Raw genomic sequence first — 19,055 nt, 5'->3', positions numbered from 1 at the left:
CTTCTGTTTTCCCGTGTGGCTGGGAATGACAGATGCATCCAACCATTGGTCTTTCCCCATAGCTGGGACCACAGGCCCCTGCGGCAGCATCCACACTGGGTTGACATGGAGTCTCCCAAACTTTATAGCCTGCGTTGGCCTCCATTGCCACCTTCCAGTCTTCAAGGCGTATAAGATCACGGGCGTAAGGCACTGTGCCCTGCTGTGTGGTTTTTCTTTCTTTCTTCCCATCTCTTGGTAGTACCGTGGGTTGAACTCAGGGCCTCCTACTTGCTAGGCAGGTGCTCTACTGCTCGAGCCACGCCTCCAGCCCCAGGCTCCAATTTTCGAAACGGGATGTTTAAAATGCAATCACAAAGGCACACTGAGGTATCTGAGTGAAGTGTAATTTTCATTTATTGACTTTTCTTCAAACACAGTCTTTCCTACTTGGGGGATAAATGGAATTCAATCTAGAAATCAATGCTTTTCTAAACTAAGACTTTGGGAAATTAATTATTCTGCCAGCAGGCCACATCTAGCTTCGGGGCGTAGCTGGGAGTTTGGTGTTACAGCGCCCTGCGTTTACCTCCCCGTGCTGGCAGACAGCCGGGGCTGTTCCAGGACGGAGCCCATTGCAGCTCCCTGTCCCCTGTTCTCGTCCTGTAGATGGAGAAACTGAGGCACCAAGAGGGCCTCCTGAGAGAGAACTTAGAACAAGTCTCATTAGGCAGCTGTGGCTCACACCTGTCACCCCAGTTGCTCAGGAGGCTAAGGTCTGAAGGTCACCGTTCAAAGCCAGCCCGGGCAGGAAAGTTTGTGAGACTCAGATCCCCAGCAAATCAGCCAATAGCAAGAAGTGGAGCTGGGGTTCAAGTGGTAGAGTGCCAGCCTTGAGCAGAAGAAGTTAAGCGAGAGTGTGAGGCCCTGAGTTCAAGCTCCAGTGTTGGCAGGAAGGAAGGGAGGAAGGGAGGGAAAGGGGGATGGAGGGGTGGGTGCTCTGGCCCGGAGGGAGCATGGCTTCTCCCTGGGGAACTGTTCTGAGGGGCGGCACACTGGGTAGGGAGGGAGGCCACCCAATGTCTATTGTAAACTCCAGTGATTAAGACAGGGTCCCAGCTAGGCTGGGTGGCTCACGCTTGTCACCCCGGTTTACTGGGGAGGCAGAGATTGGTAGCACGGAGAGAGGAGACCAGCCTGGGCACAAAGCTAGTGAGACCCTTCCCCCTCTACCCCCATCTCAAGAAGACAAACCAGCATGGCAGTACGCGCCTGGGATCCCAGCTGGGTAAACACGTGTGTGATCCTTAAAAGGGAATACGGTGGTGTTGGCGCAGGGAGACAGAGGGGAGATGAAGAGGGAGCAGGGAAGGAGGGGAGGAAGGGGCAGGGAGGGGGCAGACAGGGGACAGGGTGGCCACTGGCGGGAGACAGCCCCAGGTATGCACGGCGCTCGGGAAACAGAACAGCCGAGTAGCCGTTTTCTGAAGTGTTTGGGACTGAAAGGCTCAGCACGCATGTGCTGACGCACACACAGATATCTTGGGGATGGGACCCAAGTCGAAACACGAAATTCATTCTATTGTGTACAGCTGCTACACATATTATCCTGAAGGTAATTTTATAGTGTTTTTCATGTACTTGCAGTGTGTGTGTGTGTGTGTGCACACGCACGCACGCATGCACATGTGTGTGTCAGTTTGTTTTTGTCACTCAAGGCTGGCACTCTATCACTTGAGCCACAGCTCCATTTCCAGCTTTTCGGTGGTTTATTGGTTCATTGGACTTCCCAAGGCTGGCTTTGAACCCCGATCCTCTAGATCTCAGCCTCCTGAGTAGCTGGGATGACAGGCGTGATGAGCTGCCAGCCGCTGGGGGAATCGGGGCCCTTTCATGAGTGTTGGGCCCGGTGCCCACTAAGCTGTCCACACCCCACGCTGCCCTGGGCTGACACCCCCCCTAGGCGGAGCTTACATCTTCTCTCTGGAGGATTAAGGATCCTCGCCCTGGGTGTGCCGTCAAACCCGTGTGCACCAGAGCAACCCCAGCAGAGGTTCATGGCCCTGGCCGTGGCTGGAATTTCAGAGATAGGGACGGAGGTGAGACAGCCCCACGGGCCGTCCTGCTCTGTTCTTTGCTGGCCTCCCTCCCCTGGGGTCCACCTCCCCTCCTCCTCCTAACTGGCAGCCAGTAGGTGACTGGAGGGGGGAGGCCCTGGGTGGGGACGAGCCCCCCCTAACTCCTGACACCCGCTTGCTCCCTGCCCCACAGGCCTGCTGGGAATGGTGGCCCACATGATGTACACCCAGGTGTTCCAGGTCACCGTGAGCCTCGGCCCTGAAGACTGGAGACCCCACTCCTGGGACTACGGGTGGTCCTTCTGGTGAGTGGCCTGAGACCTCGGGGCAGAAGCGCCTTCAGGTGTTGGAGCCCCAAGGCATGCTGGGACGCCCAGGTGCGGGCTGATGGCTTATTGTCTAAGGGCGCTTTGAGACCCACCCGCAGGCCAGGGGTGGTAAACTGGGCCCCTGGCCACCTGTTTTCAAGCGGCTTTGGGCAGCTAGTGCACGAGGATGAACATTTCACACCATATACAGTTGATAGGAGATTCAAATGTCCGTGTGCCCCTAAGCACAGAGCCCTGTTCACCATTAGTGTGTTATTTCCAAGCTGCTGTGACAACACTGTGGCCATCAAGGACAAATGTCACAGAGACCCAGTGACCTGCTGGGTCCACAAGTCATCCTCCAGCCCTGCTCCAGAGGCCAGCTCTGGCCAGATGGAGGTGGAAGTTGGTGAGCATGGAAGGTTCTGGAAGGTTCTGGAAGTGGGGTAGAAGATCCCAGCCTGGGACGCTGGATGTGGGATTGCAGCACCTCTGGGTGAAGTGAGCCCAGGGAAGGCGCAATGTCAGGATCCTCTTCGGCTTGGGAGCAGAATCCCACGTGACTGTGAACTTGGGCAATGGTTTGCTTATTTGGTTTATTTGTTTTGATTTTTGTTGCCAGTCCTGGGCTGAGAATCCAGGAGACCCTCACTGGGTCACGGGGCCATCACAGAAAACTCGCCCCACATCATTCCAGCAAGGTTAGGCTCATGGGCTCCTGGTTCTGGAAACAGCAGCCAGAGTCAGTGCTGGGGCCACTAGGCCTGAGCTACTTCCTTCTGGCTTCAGTGTCTGAGCCGACCTCCCTCCTGCTGGCCAGGAAACATACACAGAACCCCAGGAATTCTCACCATCCATTCACCGTCGCTCACTGCAGCTAGACATGTCGGGAACGTCCTGACTTGGCTCAGCCAGACTCCCCTCCGAAGCTAGGAATCGGACAAAAGCTCTCAAACGGGGAACGCTGCTGGCCAAGCTCACACAAAGACTGCCTCAGGCCCAGCTGGATCCAGGAGATCCGCAGATTGGATCTGAGACCCAACCACTCTCTGTGTTCCCTTTGGTGGCTTTATTCCGAAGCAGCGATCTTGACTCCTTGGGGGTAACAAGGATGGCCACCGGGCATTGCTTCTAGGCTTGCCTCCTACAAAGAAAGGCAGGACAACTGGCCAGGGAGACGGGGTTTCCTCTTCAAGAGTTCTAGCTAAAGTCCTGGTCCGGGCTTCCGTTGGCTTAGGTCCCCCAAGGCCAATGATTCAGACCCCAGGGGAAGTTTGGACTGTCCAGCCTTGAGTCTGGCCTGAATGCGGTGGTCCAGAGTCCTCTCCCCCCAACTCCAGCTTGAATATGGAAAGAAGAGAAGACAACCCCACCCCCCACCGCCATGAATGCCGGCAGAGGTGGAGGAGTGGGCTATTACTACACAAAAGAGCGAGTGCTTGAAGACCCCGATCGCAAAGGTCCATGGAGCAGACAGCCTGCATCTGCGTCCTGGCCTGGGGCTGGCCAGCGTGTGCCCATCGGTGGTTTGACATGATCATGGGGCATGGCATCCAGGCTGGGCATTCTGTGGCCTTGATGGTGTCATCACAGGGAGGGGGTCTAAGCCACCCTGCCTGGAAGGAGGGATGTCAGTCAGCCCTCTGGTTGCTGTGGCAAATGTCAGCTTGAGGCAGGAAGGATTGACTTGGGCTCACGATTTCGGTCTATGATCATCAGGCTCCTTGACTTCTGGGGTCTGGGTGAGGCGGAGCATCATGGCGGAAGGCCTGGTGGAGGAGGGCTGCTCACCGCCTGGCAGCCAGGAAGCAGAAAGAGAGAGACAGGAAGGAGTGGGGCCATGGAAATCCCCTGCCACACGCCCCAGGCACCTGTGGCCTCCACCTCCCCAAAGTGAATCCATGAAGGGATGAATCCAAGGATTGGGCCAGAGACCTCAGGATCCATTTCCTCTCCATGGCTGGGCCCACCAGCCTTCAACACTTCCGGTCCTTCCTCCTTCCACTTGGTTCCACCTCCTCTAACGCCAAGGAATTTCCTTAAAGGGACTTTGACCCAAGAACAGGAGTCCTGATCCTTTAAGTAGGACAATCCTAGGGAGAGTAGCTCTGGCTCCAGCTCCCTTCCCTCCCCCCCCAGCCTCCTTCCTTCCCAAGACTTTGACCTTGGAAGGTCATTCACCCTGAGCCTACAGTGTCCCGGGAAGGGGGCTTGTGTTCAAGCCTGAGCAGGTGTGAGGCTCTCATCTGCCATAGATGACACTGGGATCGAGGTAGACCCTTTCTGGCAGACTGGAGACCTCACACAAGCCTCCTGTGGTGTCAGAGGTGGGATTCGAACCCAGGTAGTGCACCCCTGCCTACTGCTCTTCTTACCTTGCCTCTGCGGGTGGGAATTTCGTTGTTGTTGTTGTTTTGGCCAGTCCTGGGCCTTGGACTCCGGGCCTGAGCACTGTCCCTGGCTTCTTCCCGCTCAAGGCTAGCACTCTGCCACTTGAGCCACAGCGCCACTTCTGGCTGTTTTCCATATATGTGGTGCTGGGGAATTGAACCCAGGGCTTCATGTACACGAGGTGAGCACTCTACCACTAAGCCACCTTCCCAGCCCCTGCGGGTGGGAATTTTAATCCACGCATGGACCCGTGGGATCTCAGAGAGGTTGGATCGCTCGACTCGGGCCACACAGCCTGAGGCGGCGGCACAGTGGTTCGTCTCTGTCTGCTGTCTCCACAGTTCCCGGCTCTCCGCTCTGAGGCTGCCGCGGTCCCCCGGGGGTCTTCTCCTTTTGTGGAAGCTGAGGCCTCCTACCCTGCCCCTGTGCTCCCCTCTGCCTCTCAAGCAGCCCCCCAACTCCATCACTTACTAAAGGCCGGGCGATGATGGCTGCTCCTTTCTCCCTGTCACGGAGACTCACAAGATGGATTGGCCTGATTTCCCATCTCCCACATTGGGGGCATCGCCGGGGCTGGGCCTTGTCATCCTTCTTGTTTAATATACGTGAGGCTATCTGTCACAATTGTCACCCCAGAGCCCCTCTGGCCCACCCAGGCGTGGAGAGGAGGCCCGCTCTTCCGGGAGAGAGCCAGCCTGTGCCCAGGCCCAGCAGGAAGACCCAGGCTGAGGGGCTCTGGGGGGCTTGGAGGTGAAGAGCTCTGTGATTGGTGGGGGGGGGGGGGAGGCTGGAGGCTGGGTTCCGGCTTCACCCCCAAACTCCCTGCTGGACTCCTGGCAGTGAGTGAGAAGTCGAGGGCATGACCCCTGGGGTCAGCTCACGACCTCTGGGGTCAAAGCCACTTACTGCTCTCATGCCTCAGTGTCCCTGCAGTGAAGTGGTGACATCACCCCGACCTCTGTGTCTCCTCTCCGTGGTTTGGTGGCTGGGCTGGGCTGGTGGCCTTTCCTGGGGACCTCCACAGGTGTTGGCCGTGGCAGCTGGGGCTCAGGGTGGGCACCGGGGACGGAGGATCACGCGGCTGGCCGCACAGTGACCGCTCGCAGCAGGGAGGCCTCAGCACCATTTGGCTGCCCAGTGACGGCTGGGCCTCGGGGGAGGCCACAGCTCCAGTGGTGTGGCTCCGTGGGGCTGTCCAGTGACCAGACCCAATACCCGTGTCCGCCGTCCAGCTCCCCTCAGGCCCCGCACCCAGAGCTCCCAGGAACCCTCAGCACCGGGTGTGGCAGACCTGGGCTTCTGCCCTGGCTGGGAGGAGCCGGCCCACATTTCCCCTCTTCTGGTCAGATCCGTGTCTGGGGAAGGCAGCTGATCCCTAAGTCGTTTCAACCAGGCCTGTCATCTCATTTTCAAAATTAATATCCCGAGTATCACAGTGACAAGTGAAATCGCCTACCGTTCAAAATAATAGCGACTGGGAATCGGGGATATAGAAAATCAATTCCTTCCACACCCCAGCCAGCGGGGCTGACCAGAGAGCTGCACATTTGAAAACCAGTCATCAGCCACCACCAGATCAACAGACTGGAGAAAAATCAGACGCTCCAGCGATGGGGGAAAAGGCGCCCGGTGTAATTAGACGTCTGCGCATGATGGAAAAGACTGAATTTGAGCGCACGGCCCCAGCTCTGCCCCGAGTTGGCAGGAATTCCCTGTGGTTGGCTCTGCACTGCTGCTTCGACAGACGGGGTGATTGGTCTCCATTGTTGAGATGTTCTCTGTGGTGCAATAAAACATACAGAAAAAGGATAACACAAGGGGCTGGGAATGTGGCCTAGTGGTAGAGTGCTCACCTTGTATACGTGATGCCCTGGGTTCGATTTCTCAGCACCACATATATAGAAAAGTCCAGAAGGGGCGCTGTGGCTCAAGTGGTAGAGTACTAGCCTTGAGCAAAAAGAAGCCAGGGACAGTGCTCAGGCCCTGAGTCCAAGGCCCAGGACTGGCAAAAAACAAAACAAAACAACAACAAAAAAAGGATAATGAGGGGAAGTGGGAGGGGGAGGGGGAAATGCGGGAGGAGGTAACAAGTAGAACGAGAAATGTACTCACTCCCTTTCATATGAATCTGTAACCCCTCTGTCTCACACTTGGACAATAAAGAAAAAAGGATAACACAAAAGTTCAAGGAGCCGGGTACTTGTGTCTCACGCCTGTCATTCTCGCTACTCAAGGAGGCTGACATCTGAGGATCACAGTTTGAAGCCAATCCTGGCAGAAAAGTCTCTGAGACTCTTATCTGCCATTAAACACCAAAAATCTGGAAGTGGAGCTGTGGTTCAAGCAGTAGAGTGCTAGCCTTGAGCAAAGAAAAGCTCAAGGAAGCGCTCAGGCCCTGAGTTCAAGCCCCAGGCCCTGCACCAAGAAAAACAACACCAAAGACAGACCCAGAAACAGTGACTCGGAAACCAAGCCCCAGAAGCAGAGAAGCTACCCCTTTCCTGGTCCTAGATGCTTGTGGGCCTGCCTGCTGCAGAGGGATGGGGCCAGGACGTGGTTTCTAGAACAGAATCTGGCTCGGCTGGGTGTCCCAGGGCCCCTGGCTGCTCCCTCTTCTGTCCTCACAGGACGGCAAAGGTCATTGTCCCTTTACCTCCCAGGGGGAGAACAAGTCAGACAAGGGGCCGTGAGCCCATCTCCATGGCCAGACGTCCAACCCATGCTGCAGCGCAGGGCTAGGGTGTCTGTGAACATCATGGCCTTTCTCCTGTTCCACCCTCACTTGTGCCTCCAGACCCAGCCCAGCCTCCCGGGACGGGGCCTCCCTGCCTCCCTCAGGTCCTGGCCAGCACTCACAGCTCCCCCCCGCCCTCTGTCTCCACAGCCTGGCCTGGGGCTCCTTCACCTGCTGCATGGCAGCCTCGGTCACCACGCTCAACTCCTACACCAAGACGGTCATTGAGTTCCGGCACAAGCGCAAGGTCTTCGAACAAGGCTACCGGGAAGAGCCCACCTTCATGGATGCCGAGGCCATCAAGTACTTCCGGGAGAGGTCAGTGTGGGCCGGGCCACCACTACCCACCCCCAGGAGGAGGGAGTTCCTTCCCCAACGAGTCATCTGATATGGCCCCCCCCCCTTTCTTTCTCGGTCTTTCCTGAGATCACCTCCCCAATAAACCACCTGTCCTGGAGTCTGCAGCGTCAGGGAGCTGAGGCGGCCTCAGGATCAGCCAGAATCCGAGGAGGGGCAGAGGAGAAGGGAAGGCAGCCCGCCGGGCAGCATGGGGGAGCTGCCCTTCTGTGGGGTCACCCGGGAGAGTTTTAGGCCAAGGAAGAAGATGGTGGGGCCTTCCTTGGACAGTTCCAGATCCTTCTTTGGCGGTTGCAGTGTGGTCACTCTGCACCTGCGCCTCCTTCCTGTTCCGTGAGGGCACAGAGAATGTCCGGGCCTCAGGACCTTTGCACATGCTGTGGCTCCGCTGGAATGCACCCCGCTGGCTGTCACTTGTTCAACGAGGCCTTCGATACTCACCTGGTCTGAATGTGCACCCCACGCATCCCATCCCCCCACCCAGGATCTCCTCAGCGTCCACCCCTCCCCACCTGAGGAGCAGGCCTGCCCTGGGTCTCCACAGTCAGCCCTTGGGGAAACTTCCAGAAAATGGGCTTCGCCCCCCGCCCCCACACCGGCCTTCCTTCTTTTCTTCCCTCCCTTCCCCTTGCCTTTCTTTTTCTTCCTCCCTCTCCTTCCTTTCTCTTTTCCTCCCTCCACCCTTCCTTCCTTCCTTCCTTCCTTCCTTCCTTCCTTCCTTCCTTCCTTCCTTCCTTCCTTCCTCCTGCCCTCCCTTTTATTTTACTTTATTTTTGGCAGTGCAGCGCTGGGGATGGGACTCTGCGCTTGCTAAGCCTGCTCTCTGCCGCACCCGAGCCCTTGCGCCCGCCATTTCTAAGGCAGAGGGGGGCAGAGCCTGTGCACTCGGCCTGCGGGCCTGGGCCCTGAATTCGGCACAAACTACTATTCCCTCCCCCCTTCCCCTCCCCTCCCCCCTCCCCTCCCCTTCCCCTCTACCCCCTCCCCTTCATCCACAGGGCCTCCTGGCTGTCCTCCGCTCTGCTCTAGGGGGGCCCGAGGGGAAGATGGGGAACAGGGGTCTCCGGTGGACAGGACTGTGAGGTGCTGGGTGGGAGGCAGGCGGGAAGTCAGAGAGGGTGGAGAAAGCTAGAGATGCCATGCCACGTCCCGGAAAGAGCCGGGGCCTGGGTTAGAAGTGAGGCGGGAGGGAGGGAAGAGAGGTCTCAGGCCACGGTGAGAAAGGATCCCGAGGGAAGATTCCAGATGGATGCGCGCATGGGCACGAGGCGGTGGGGCTGGGAGTGTGAGGCCGCGTGGCCCGGCCCCGTGGAGCCCTGGGATTTGTGTGGGTTACGAGTAGACGACAGCAGCTAGGCTGCTCCAGTGCCCGGCCGCCGGCAGCTGGTGCTGGGAAAGAGCTCCTCACCACAAGTGGGAAGGTGTGAGCTTTGTCCACACGGGGAATTGTGGGGTGGGGGGGGGGACGTGTTTAGATTGACTTCAGGAATATTACACAGTCAGGCACCGGTGGCTCCCGTCTGTCATCCTAGCTACTGAGGAGGCTGAGGTTTGAGGATCATGGTTCAAAGTCAGCCTGGGCAGGCAAGTCCTTGAGACTCTCATCTGCAATTAACCAACCAAAGGCTGGGGGTGGGGTCTCTTGCTCAAGTGGTAGAGCTCCAGCCTTGAAAGAAAAAGCCAAGTGAGAGTATGAGGCCCTGAATTCAAGCCCCAGAGCCAAAACCACTTCCCCCAAAAGAAATATTACACAGCTGGGGAAACCCTATTACCTCCAAATCAGAAAATAAGGTTATACATGAAGAAGGCTCTAGATCTGATTCCTTACCTTTTGTCATGTTGAATAATCCACATTAGCTTTTGCACCTATATGCTGCTAAATAATATTGTCCGGTGCACCTCAGTGTGTGATTTGGAAAAGCAAGCACACTTTTGTAACATCCGCCTGGTTTGTGATAGACATAGCTGGTGAGCCACACAATTATTTGCTGGCAACTGAGGATCTTCTTTTTGCAAGAACAATAGGCTTGCCTCTCTATTCTGCCTCAGTTTCCCAGAGTATCTGATAAAAATATTGAGGCCCATTCTTCACACCAAGAGGTGCAAGTGGCCTTTGTAAAACCTTCCCCCCCAAAAGGGGGTGCCAGGCTCTGTCAGCTCAGCCTCATTCTCAAATACGTGCTTGAATTGTGTGTGTGTGTGTGAGTGTGTGTGTGTGTGAGTGTGTGTGTGTGTGTGTGTATGTATGTGCCAGTCCTTGAACTCTGGACCTAGTCACTGTCCCTGAGCTCTTTTGCTCAAGGCTAGTGCTCTACCACTTTGAGCCACAGCACCACTTACAGTTTTCCGGTGGTTAATTGGAGATAAGAGTCTCCCAGACTTTCCTGCCTGGGCTGGCTTTGAACTGTGATCCTCAGATCTCAACTTCCTGAGTAGCTAGGTTACGGGTGTGAGCCACTGATGCCTGGCTTGCTTGCTTGCTTGCTTCTCCCTCCCTCCCTCCTTCCCTTCCTCCCTCCCTCCCTTCTTTCATTTTTCTCTTTCTTTCTTCTCAGGATGGAGAAGGGTGATGGAAGCGAGGAGGAGGACTTCCGCTTAGACTGTCGCCACCAGGGATATTCAACTCGTAAGTGCCCCTCCCACACCTCTGTTTGGGGAGACTGAGGCTAGGGTCTCAGCATAGCAACTTGTGGCCACAAAGCTGCAGCTGGGGGGTCTGGCTCAGCTAAGGGCTGGGAGAGAAAGAGAGAGAGAGAGAGAGAGAGAGAGAGAGAGAACACAGTCTGTGTGGAAGCAGTTCATGTAGTCAAGGGGGCCCCCAGGCCCTGAATTCAAGCACTAGTACAAACATACTTAAAAAAAAAAAAAGTAAATGGGATCAAGAGGCAAAGTAGAGGTGCGTGTGCTTCACTGAGGCGAGGAGATGCCCCTGAGCTGTGCCGTGAATGGCGGTGGCGGGATGCTGGCGGCGTGGCGGGCCTCATGAGCCGAGCCTCCCGGTGCAGTGTGAGCTCTCTGTCCTGAGCGGGGGTTTCCTCCTGGTGTCTCCCCGAGAGCAGAGTACCCCGGATTCCCGAGTACCATCCCCGCTGCCACCCACCTCCGCCCCTGTGTGCCGCTGCTTGTGCTTGTGTGACAGAGAGCAAGCAGGCCCTGGCCGCATCAAAAGGGGCTGCCGGGAGCCGGGCGCTGGGGGCTCACACGCCTGTCACCCCAGCTACACGGGAGATGGTGGTTCAAATCCAGCCTGGGCGGGAAAGCCTGTGAGACTCATCTCCAATTAACTAAGCCCTGCCCCCCCCCCCCCAAAAAAAAGCCAGAAGTGGAGCTGTGTCTCAAATGATAGACTGCTAGGCTTGAGCAAAAACACCTCAGGGGTAGTGCGCAGGCCCTGAGTTCAAGCCCTAGGACTGGTACCAAGAAACAAGGAGTGTGTGTGTGTGTGTGTGTGTCCTGTGAGGATGGTCCCTGGCCAGGCCCGGTGTGATCACTGGTGAGAACTCCTCCTGTGCATCCCGATGCTCACACAGAGAGCCCCAGGACCCGGCCTCGCGCTGTGGCCCAGACAGTATTTTGTTGCTGCCTGCCTGAGTCTTGCAGTGTTTCTGCCAGGAGCAACTGTTCAGGACCCGCTCACTGGCAGGAGGCCGGGAGCCGGCTCTTGGCTCTCCTGGGGGAGGGCTCACCCGGCCTTGAGAAGAGGGCTGGGCTTTCCACGCAGATGGGGAAACGGAGGCTCCGAAGGCCATCAGCTGTGCTGAGGAGATCACCTGCCCACTGGACGATGTTCAGATCTGACTCCCCACTCGGCCCCAACTCAGCTCCTCCCTCGCCCCTCTGACAGCTGGAACCTCAGGCGCGCCCTCCCTGGGCCTACACACCTGCTCTCCGCCCCGGGGCCTGCACTGTCCCCCTAAATCTCTTGGGGGCGGGGCTCGCTTTGTCACGCCATTAAATTTCAGCTGAAAAGGCCCCACCCCTGAGGAGCCATCTCTGATCTACAACAGTCTAGTTAGCCAACATGGCCTCATTCTCCCTCCCTTCCTGCCTCCCTCTCTTCGTTCTTGCTTCTTCCTTCCTTCTTTCCTCCCTCCCTCCTCCCCTCTTTCCTCATTATTCCTTCTTCTTTCCTTCCTTGCTTTTTCCTCTCCTCCCTTTCTCCCTCCCTCCTTCCCTCTTCTCATCCTTCCTCTCTCCTTCTGTTCCCTCCTTTCTTCCCTTCCTCTATAGTCTGTATCCCTCCCTCCCTCCCTCTCTCCTTCCCTCCCTCCCTCCCTCGCTTCCCATGCCTCCCTTGAACCCAGGATTACAGTCATGAGCCATCATGTTGCACTTCTTTATTGAGATGAGGTCTTGCTCACTAATTGTCCAGGCTGGCCTTGAATCCTCCTAATTTCCATCTCCCAAGTGGCTGGGCTTACAAGCCTGAGCCACCCGCCTTGCCCAGCTCAGATTCTCTTCTAGAATTTCTGGTTTTGTCCCTCTCTCGGAGACGCTCTTCTGTGTTTCAGTGTGGCTTCTATTCGCTTGCCTGGCTCTGCGGTGCTTCCTGTCCAGCCCGCATCCTGCAGGCTCCTGTCCGCATTCTGGGGACATTGTGGCACACAGGAGTCCCCTGCCTCCCATACCAGCCACCGTGTCTATATATATATATATAAGCAGTGGCATCAACGCTTGCTTCTCTAAACATGGTCTCCAACGCTGTCGCTTCTAAGTCTGGGCTTCTGTGGCTTATTCTCCTTGAAGAATGAGTTGGCTTCCGCAGGCTGCCTTTGGGGCTTTGCGGGGCCACCAGCTAGCTGGGGACGCGTGGATGGTGACATCGACGCTATCAGAGCAGGCCTGCCCCTCTGTGTCCGGGCGGCTGGGCTCTGCAGTCCATCACGGCTGTCAGCGCTCCTCGGTGTGTCTGGGAGTCCGAGACTGGCCCGGCGCAGAGGCCGCTTCTGGGAGCTTCTGTCTAGACAGGCCCCAGCCGCCGGGGCACCGGCCTCGCAGAGGGAATTTCGAGGCTGAGCCCACAGCAACTTGGCATTTTTATTAGATCGAAATCCAATCCAATCGGGGTCGCCTCAAGTCTCTCCCTTTATTAAAATGGAAGCAGACCGTATTTGTGAAATAAACATCAAGGGCAGCGTTCTGGGCGTGCGGGTGGGCCCACCGCGGGCTGAGGTCTGGCGCCCAGACCATCATCCTCCCCATCCCATCAGTGCTCCGTGTGGCTGGGCTTCGGATGGTCAAGTAAACTCGTGCAAAGGCGGGGAGTCCTGAGGTGCGGGCGAGGCAGGCTGCGTCTGCACCCGGCACCCGGCACCCAGCACCCAGCACCCGGCCCCTGATGCAGCCCCGGGCCCCACTCCCAGCCCAGCGCAGTCTGCTTTCTAGTTGTCCCGTGGCTCTTCTGCCCAGCCAGCACAGCTTGCTGGGCTTTTCACACCTCTTTCAAGGTTCCTAGGCTGGCCAAGAGTGTATTTCACAAACCAGTGCCTTCTGCCGGAGACAGACAGCCATTTCCCTCCCGCCGTGGCACATGCGCCATGGGGCCTGCGGGGTGCCAGCCCTCCCCATCCAGTTCCGTGACCCAGGTCCCCATCGCCGCCCTGAGGCTGCGGCCCAGGGCCTCAGCCCCACCCAGGCCTCTCGGGGCATTTGCCTCGCATGAGGCCCCCCGAAGGGTTTGAACTCAGGGCCTTGCATTTGACACACAGGCGCCCTACCACGTGCGCCACGGCCCAGCCCTCGCTCGCCTTGTCATTCTTTCCTTCTTGTTGGTTTTGTCGGGGTTGGAAATGGTCTCCTGAGGGCCCAAGCGTGTCTTGCAGGCAAGACGCTGCTTGGTTTGCAAAGGATCGAAAATATTTTTTTTTAACTTTTTGTCATCATTTTGGAGCCAGAGGTTTTATTTTGAAATGTGCATGCTCAGCTTCTCTGAATATTTTGGGAGATCTGAACCCAGCGCGCACACACACACACACACACACACACACACACGGTGCTGGTGGCCCAAACCTATAATCCTTGCTATTCAGGATGCTGAGATCTGAGGACTGTGGGTCAAAGCCAGCTGAAAAGTCTCATCTCCAATTATCCACCAAAGAGCCAGAAGCGGAGCTGTGGCTCAAGTGGTAGAGTGCCAGCCTCGAAAGAAACACCCAAGGACCAGCACCCAGGCCCTGAGTTCAAGCCCCAGTCCCGGACCACACCCAACATAAACCACACTCACCTCCCCAGTTCCCACGTGGGAGCCACGGTTCAGCCAGCCAGAGTGGCTGTGTGCAACCACCTCTAAATACTCATTGAGAAAACAAGCAAACTTTTTCAGAGCACCAAATATTTGCTTCTCTCTTTGGAAAAAAAAAGTCAAAACAAACAAGCAAACCTAAAGACCTTTATCTTGGCAGCAAATGACAACTGTTTTAGTCTCTGAGGCCCAAACCAACCCTTTCATCCCAGGGCTAGATTAATTGTAGAACATTTGCAAAATGCTCCTCAAAAAAGGGGGGGGGGGGTAAGCTGGGCACTGGTGGCTCACACCTGTAATCCCAGGTCCTCAGGAGGCTGAGAACTGAGGACCCTGGTTCAAAGCCAGTCCGTGACATTTTTTTTTCTTTTTATTTTGCTATCCTGGGGCTTAAAGGGTCTAGGCATTGTCCCTGAGTCTCTTTATGCTCAAGGCTAGCACTCTACCACTTGAGCCACAGCATCACTTTTGGCTTTCTCTGACTGGTTTTACTGGAGATAAGAGTCTCACAGACATTACTGCCTGGGCTGGCTTCAAACTGTGATCCTCAGATCTCAGCCACCTGAGGACCTAGGATTACAGGTGTGAGCCACCAGTGCCTGGCTTCATGAGACTCATCTCCAGTGAACCACCAGAAAACTAGAAGTAGTGCTGTGGTTCAAAGTAGTAGAGTGCTAGCCTTGAGCAAAACACACACACACACACACACACACACACACACACACACACACCACACACGTATATATGATAAAGAGCTGGTGGCTCATGCCTGTAATCCTAACTACTCAGGAGGCTGCGATCCCAGTACTGCAGTTTGAGATTCTTATCATCAATTAACCTCCAAAAAGCTGGAAGTGGAGCTGTAGCTCAAGTGGTAGAGCTAGCCTTGAAAAATAAAAGAATAAAGCTAAGGGATAGCCCTCAGACCCAGCGGTCAAGCCCCAGGACTAGCATAACAAACAAAAATGATTTTTAGAAACCTGTAGAACATTAACATTAAAGAATATTAAGGATGGGACTATGGCTTAGTGGTAGAGTGCTTGCTTAGCATGCACGAAGCCCTGGGTTCGATTCCTCAGCACCACATAAACAGAAAAAGCCGGAAGTGGTGCTGTGGCTCAAGTGGCAGAGTGCTAGCCTTGAGCAAAAAGAAGCCAGGGATGGTGCTCAGGCCCTGAGTCCAAGCCCCAGGACTGGCAATAAATAAATAAATAAATAAATAAATACAGAAAGGATGGAAAGCTGAGGCCAAGAAAAATCACACACACACACACACACACACACACACACACACACACACACACACACACACACACACACTGCTATCTCTACCCTACCTGTCTCCTCTCCATCCATTGTTCCTGACCCAGCTTGACTTGCCAGGGGTCTGTGGCTCAGTGGTTCCTCTGCAGACAGATAGACACAGGGAGGGAGGACGGTGGATGCGGGGGCAGCGGGAGGGTGGACGGATGCACAGGTGGGCTGGCAGGCAGGTGGAGGGGAGGGGAGGAGAGCGGCAGCTGTGGCCGGGTGGGTGGATGGAGCTGATGGAGCTCTCGGCCCTGACTCTCATCTCCGTCTCTTGCAGGACACCAGGCACACATGGCCGACTCCTGGCCCCGGAGCTCCGCCCAGGAGGCGCCCGAGCTGAGCCGCCAGTGCTGGGTGCTGGGGCACTGGGTGTGAGGACCGCCCGGCCCTCGTGCCCGCCCTCGTGGCTGCCACCATCCTTCATGCCACGCCAGTCCTCCAGGGCTCTGGGCGCCTCGACCCACCGCAGAGGAGATGCCAGGCTCAGCCTGCCACCGCCAGCCACGGCCTGGGTCCCAGGGCCCCGAGCTGGGCCGGGAGAGGCAGGGGACGCGCAGGCTCACGGAGAAGGGGGGCCGCAGCCGGAAGCCCTGCTGTGGCAGGCAGAGACCTGTGGGTGCCGCCTGGATGCCAGGAGAGGACATGGCCACCGGCCGCTGAATGCTGGGCACCCACCACCGGCCACGGGGCTGCTGGGGGACCCAGGGGGCAGGACCCTGTGGGGACAGGGGGGTTCCTGAAGGAGGGGCAGCAGCTGGCACTGCAGGGAGGGGGGGCCACACAGCAGGCACACAGTAGAGGCTCAATAAATGCTTGTTGAACCTGTTTCCTCGCCGTGTCCAGCCCTGTTGCTCCCCAGGCCGAGGCTTCCCAAGGAGCCCACAGGTGCGGGCCCAGAGTTCACGGGCAAGGGTAGACATGGGGTCACGTGACTCACAGCGGGATGGACACAGCAGACAGGGCTAGCGGATCCCAGAGGGTAGGTGAGACACGCACTTAGCCTGGGCTCTGAGTGGAGAGAGGAGAGATCCACATTTCTCCTGCCGTTCGCCCTGTGCCTGGGCTGCCTGTGCACGCTAGGGCAGTCTAGACGCCCTGAGTGAGTGACCTCTGCTGGAAGACGACACAGTGCGGGGTGATAGGGACCAAGGAACCTGCGTGGAGTGCAGGCTGCCACGGGCAGAGCCATTGAACCAGGACTCCAAGTCCAGTCTCCAGGATGTCCACCCCTCCATAGAAGGACTTCTAGAGACTCAGGCAGAGCCTGTTCTTCTCCTTCACCCACCCATCCATGTACCCCCTATCACCTGTCCTCCACTTGTCAACCCACCCATCTACTATCCACCCACCCACCCATCCACACATCCATCCACCCACTCATCCACCCACCTACCCATCCACCCCTCCACCCACCTATCCATCCATCCACCCATCCACCCTCTTATCCATCCACCCACCCATCCATCCATCTACCCATCTGTCTATCCATCCATCCACTCATCTACCCACCCATCCATCCATCTACCCATCCACCCTCTTATCCATCCACCCACCCATCCACCCATCTACCCATCCATCCTCCCACCCACCCATCCATCCACCCACCCACCCACCCATCCACCCATCTACCCATCCATCCTCCCACCCATCCATCCACCCTCCCATCCACCCACCCATCCACACTCCCATCCACTCACCCATCCATCCACCCACCCTCCCATCCACCCACCCATCCACCTTTCCATCCACCCACCCATCCACCTTTCCATCCACCCTCCCATCCACTCACCCATCCATCCACCCACCCTCCCACCCATCCACCCACCCATTGATGAATCCATCCATCCATCAATCTACTCATCCATTTACCCATCCATCCATCTATTGTCCATCCACCACTCATTCATCCATCCATCCATCCAGCATCTGTGTTTCCATTGGTGTCATCCGCCATGCTGCTCTACTTTATGCCAGTCTCACGGCAAATTCTTCAGACAGACATGGAAACTTGGAGAGCAGATGGGGAGTGCAGAGAAGCCCGATGCTCCCAGCATGGTGTGCAGGGTGCTTTGGTGCTCAGCTCTGGGGATGGCCACCCAGCCTGGGTTCCAATCCCACCTTCTTCACTGGGCACAGGGACATGCCTCCACTTCTTACCTTCTCTGAAAGGCAGGTGGGTGGGGGTGGTAAATCACAGCAAACAGGGGCAGCTCCTGCTGGCAGCGGGGCCTGAGCAGGTGTGGTCAGGGGAGGCACCTTGGGGTAACAGTCAGTCAGGGACAGGCCATTGGAGGTGCTGGCTAGCCGGGTTCCAGTGAGGGAAGACGGCATGGAGGATGGGAGGAGTGTGGGCAGTCTAGCTGCAGAGCTCACTGGAGCATGCGGGAGGGCGGGGCGGGGGGGGGGAGAAGGGCGGGGGGAGCCGGAAGCCATGTTACGAGGTGGCTTGTCCTGGAGATGTCTGGTTACCTGCGGGGTGCATTCTAGAAGCCCCCATGGTTCTGGGCATGGGGGCAGATGTGGGAGACATGCCTCCCTTCCCGACCTCCCCAGGAAGTGAGAGGAGAGGGCGGCTTACACTGCTGGCCCTGGGGGTGGCACCAGGGCCCACTCAGGACTAGGAGGGAGGGAGGGACGATGGACGGGGCTTGGGAGGGACTGACTGGGGCCGGGAGTGGGGGTGAGATGATGAGGATTTTGGGGACCCCTGGAGGAGGGGTGTGCTCATTCACTCATTCATTCATTCACTCGTGGTTTCAGAGAGCCGTACGGCCGTTCATCTTGAATTTGCCCGGTAGGCATTGGGGAATCTCCTGTGTGGGTTTGGGGCTGGGCCTGGAAGGAAAGGCCTGGGGGCCCAGGTTCAAAGGCCTTTGGCCTCCTTCTAGAAGGATCCACCACGGCCCCGGGCTGAGTGGGGACGGGTGGGGCCACCGCCTGACCTCATGGAGCCCCTCACGGTCACCTGGGGGCCCTGTGAAGGTGACTCACACGCAGGCACATTTTTCATCTGCTGAAACAGTCGTGTTTAAGTAAATGTGCTTTAAGTAAATGCAGGTCACTGTCACAGGGGAGGCACGGGGGGGGGGGGGCACGGGTTTCACGTCCTCCCTTCCCGTTCGGGCAGGGGCAGGACAGGAGTTTGTCATCCAGTGCGGCATGGTGGCTGCCGGTTGGACCAAAGGGAGCCCGTCCCGAGCACGGCTCCGCGCCCCTGGGGGTGGCTGGGGCTGGTGGCCCCTTCCTCTACCCTGCCACGGACCCCTGTGGCCAGCGGGCACGTCCTGCCACGGAGGTCCTGTTGCCTGACCCACAGCACGGCCCTCAGGCCCCACCGGCGTGCCAGCCTCACCGCGGGCTGGCCACCATGACACACCCCGGGTGCGCTGGGACTTTGGGGCCACCATCCTCGCCCCAGCTTCTTAAGAAGATGGTTGGTGACCCCCGTGGCGGCTGGCTGTCATGAGAGGTCACCCCGCAGCGCCGGGCCCCGCTATCCCGGCCTGGCCGCACACTGGTCTCCGGGTAATGGAACCGTCAGTGTGATTCATGGGCTCCTCTGCAACGGCCGGGCGGGGAGACAAGGCCAGCGGGGAGGCCCCATCTGCAGAGAGGACACGGGGCCTGCACCGGGAGGAGGAGCGGCTGCCAGAGCG

At 57.4% G+C, this 19,055-nt stretch overlaps 1 protein-coding gene across 3 annotated transcripts in view; it reads left to right on the top strand.

The window, feature by feature from the left end:
- Gsg1l (GSG1 like) overlaps positions 1 to 15,981 on the top strand; it is an 89,834-nt gene extending 73,853 nt beyond the window's left edge. For 2 of the 3 annotated variants that reach the window (XM_048332702.1, XM_048332701.1), the window contains 4 exons: positions 2,251 to 2,362; positions 7,641 to 7,808; positions 10,403 to 10,473; positions 15,677 to 15,981. In XM_048332702.1, coding sequence (XP_048188659.1) covers positions 2,251 to 2,362; positions 7,641 to 7,808; positions 10,403 to 10,473; positions 15,677 to 15,774 — 449 coding nt within the window. In that variant the 3' untranslated portion in view covers positions 15,775 to 15,981. The remainder of the gene's footprint in view (positions 1 to 2,250; positions 2,363 to 7,640; positions 7,809 to 10,402; positions 10,474 to 15,676) is intronic. The other variant, XM_048332703.1, reaches the window with a different exon arrangement.
- Positions 15,982 to 19,055: the final 3,074 nt, after the last annotated feature.

The sequence above is a fragment of the Perognathus longimembris genome, chromosome 23, assembly GCF_023159225.1.
Source record: "Perognathus longimembris pacificus isolate PPM17 chromosome 23, ASM2315922v1, whole genome shotgun sequence".
In the NCBI taxonomy this organism is placed as follows: domain Eukaryota; kingdom Metazoa; phylum Chordata; class Mammalia; order Rodentia; family Heteromyidae; genus Perognathus; species Perognathus longimembris.
This window is presented reverse-complemented; position numbering and strand designations above follow the sequence as displayed.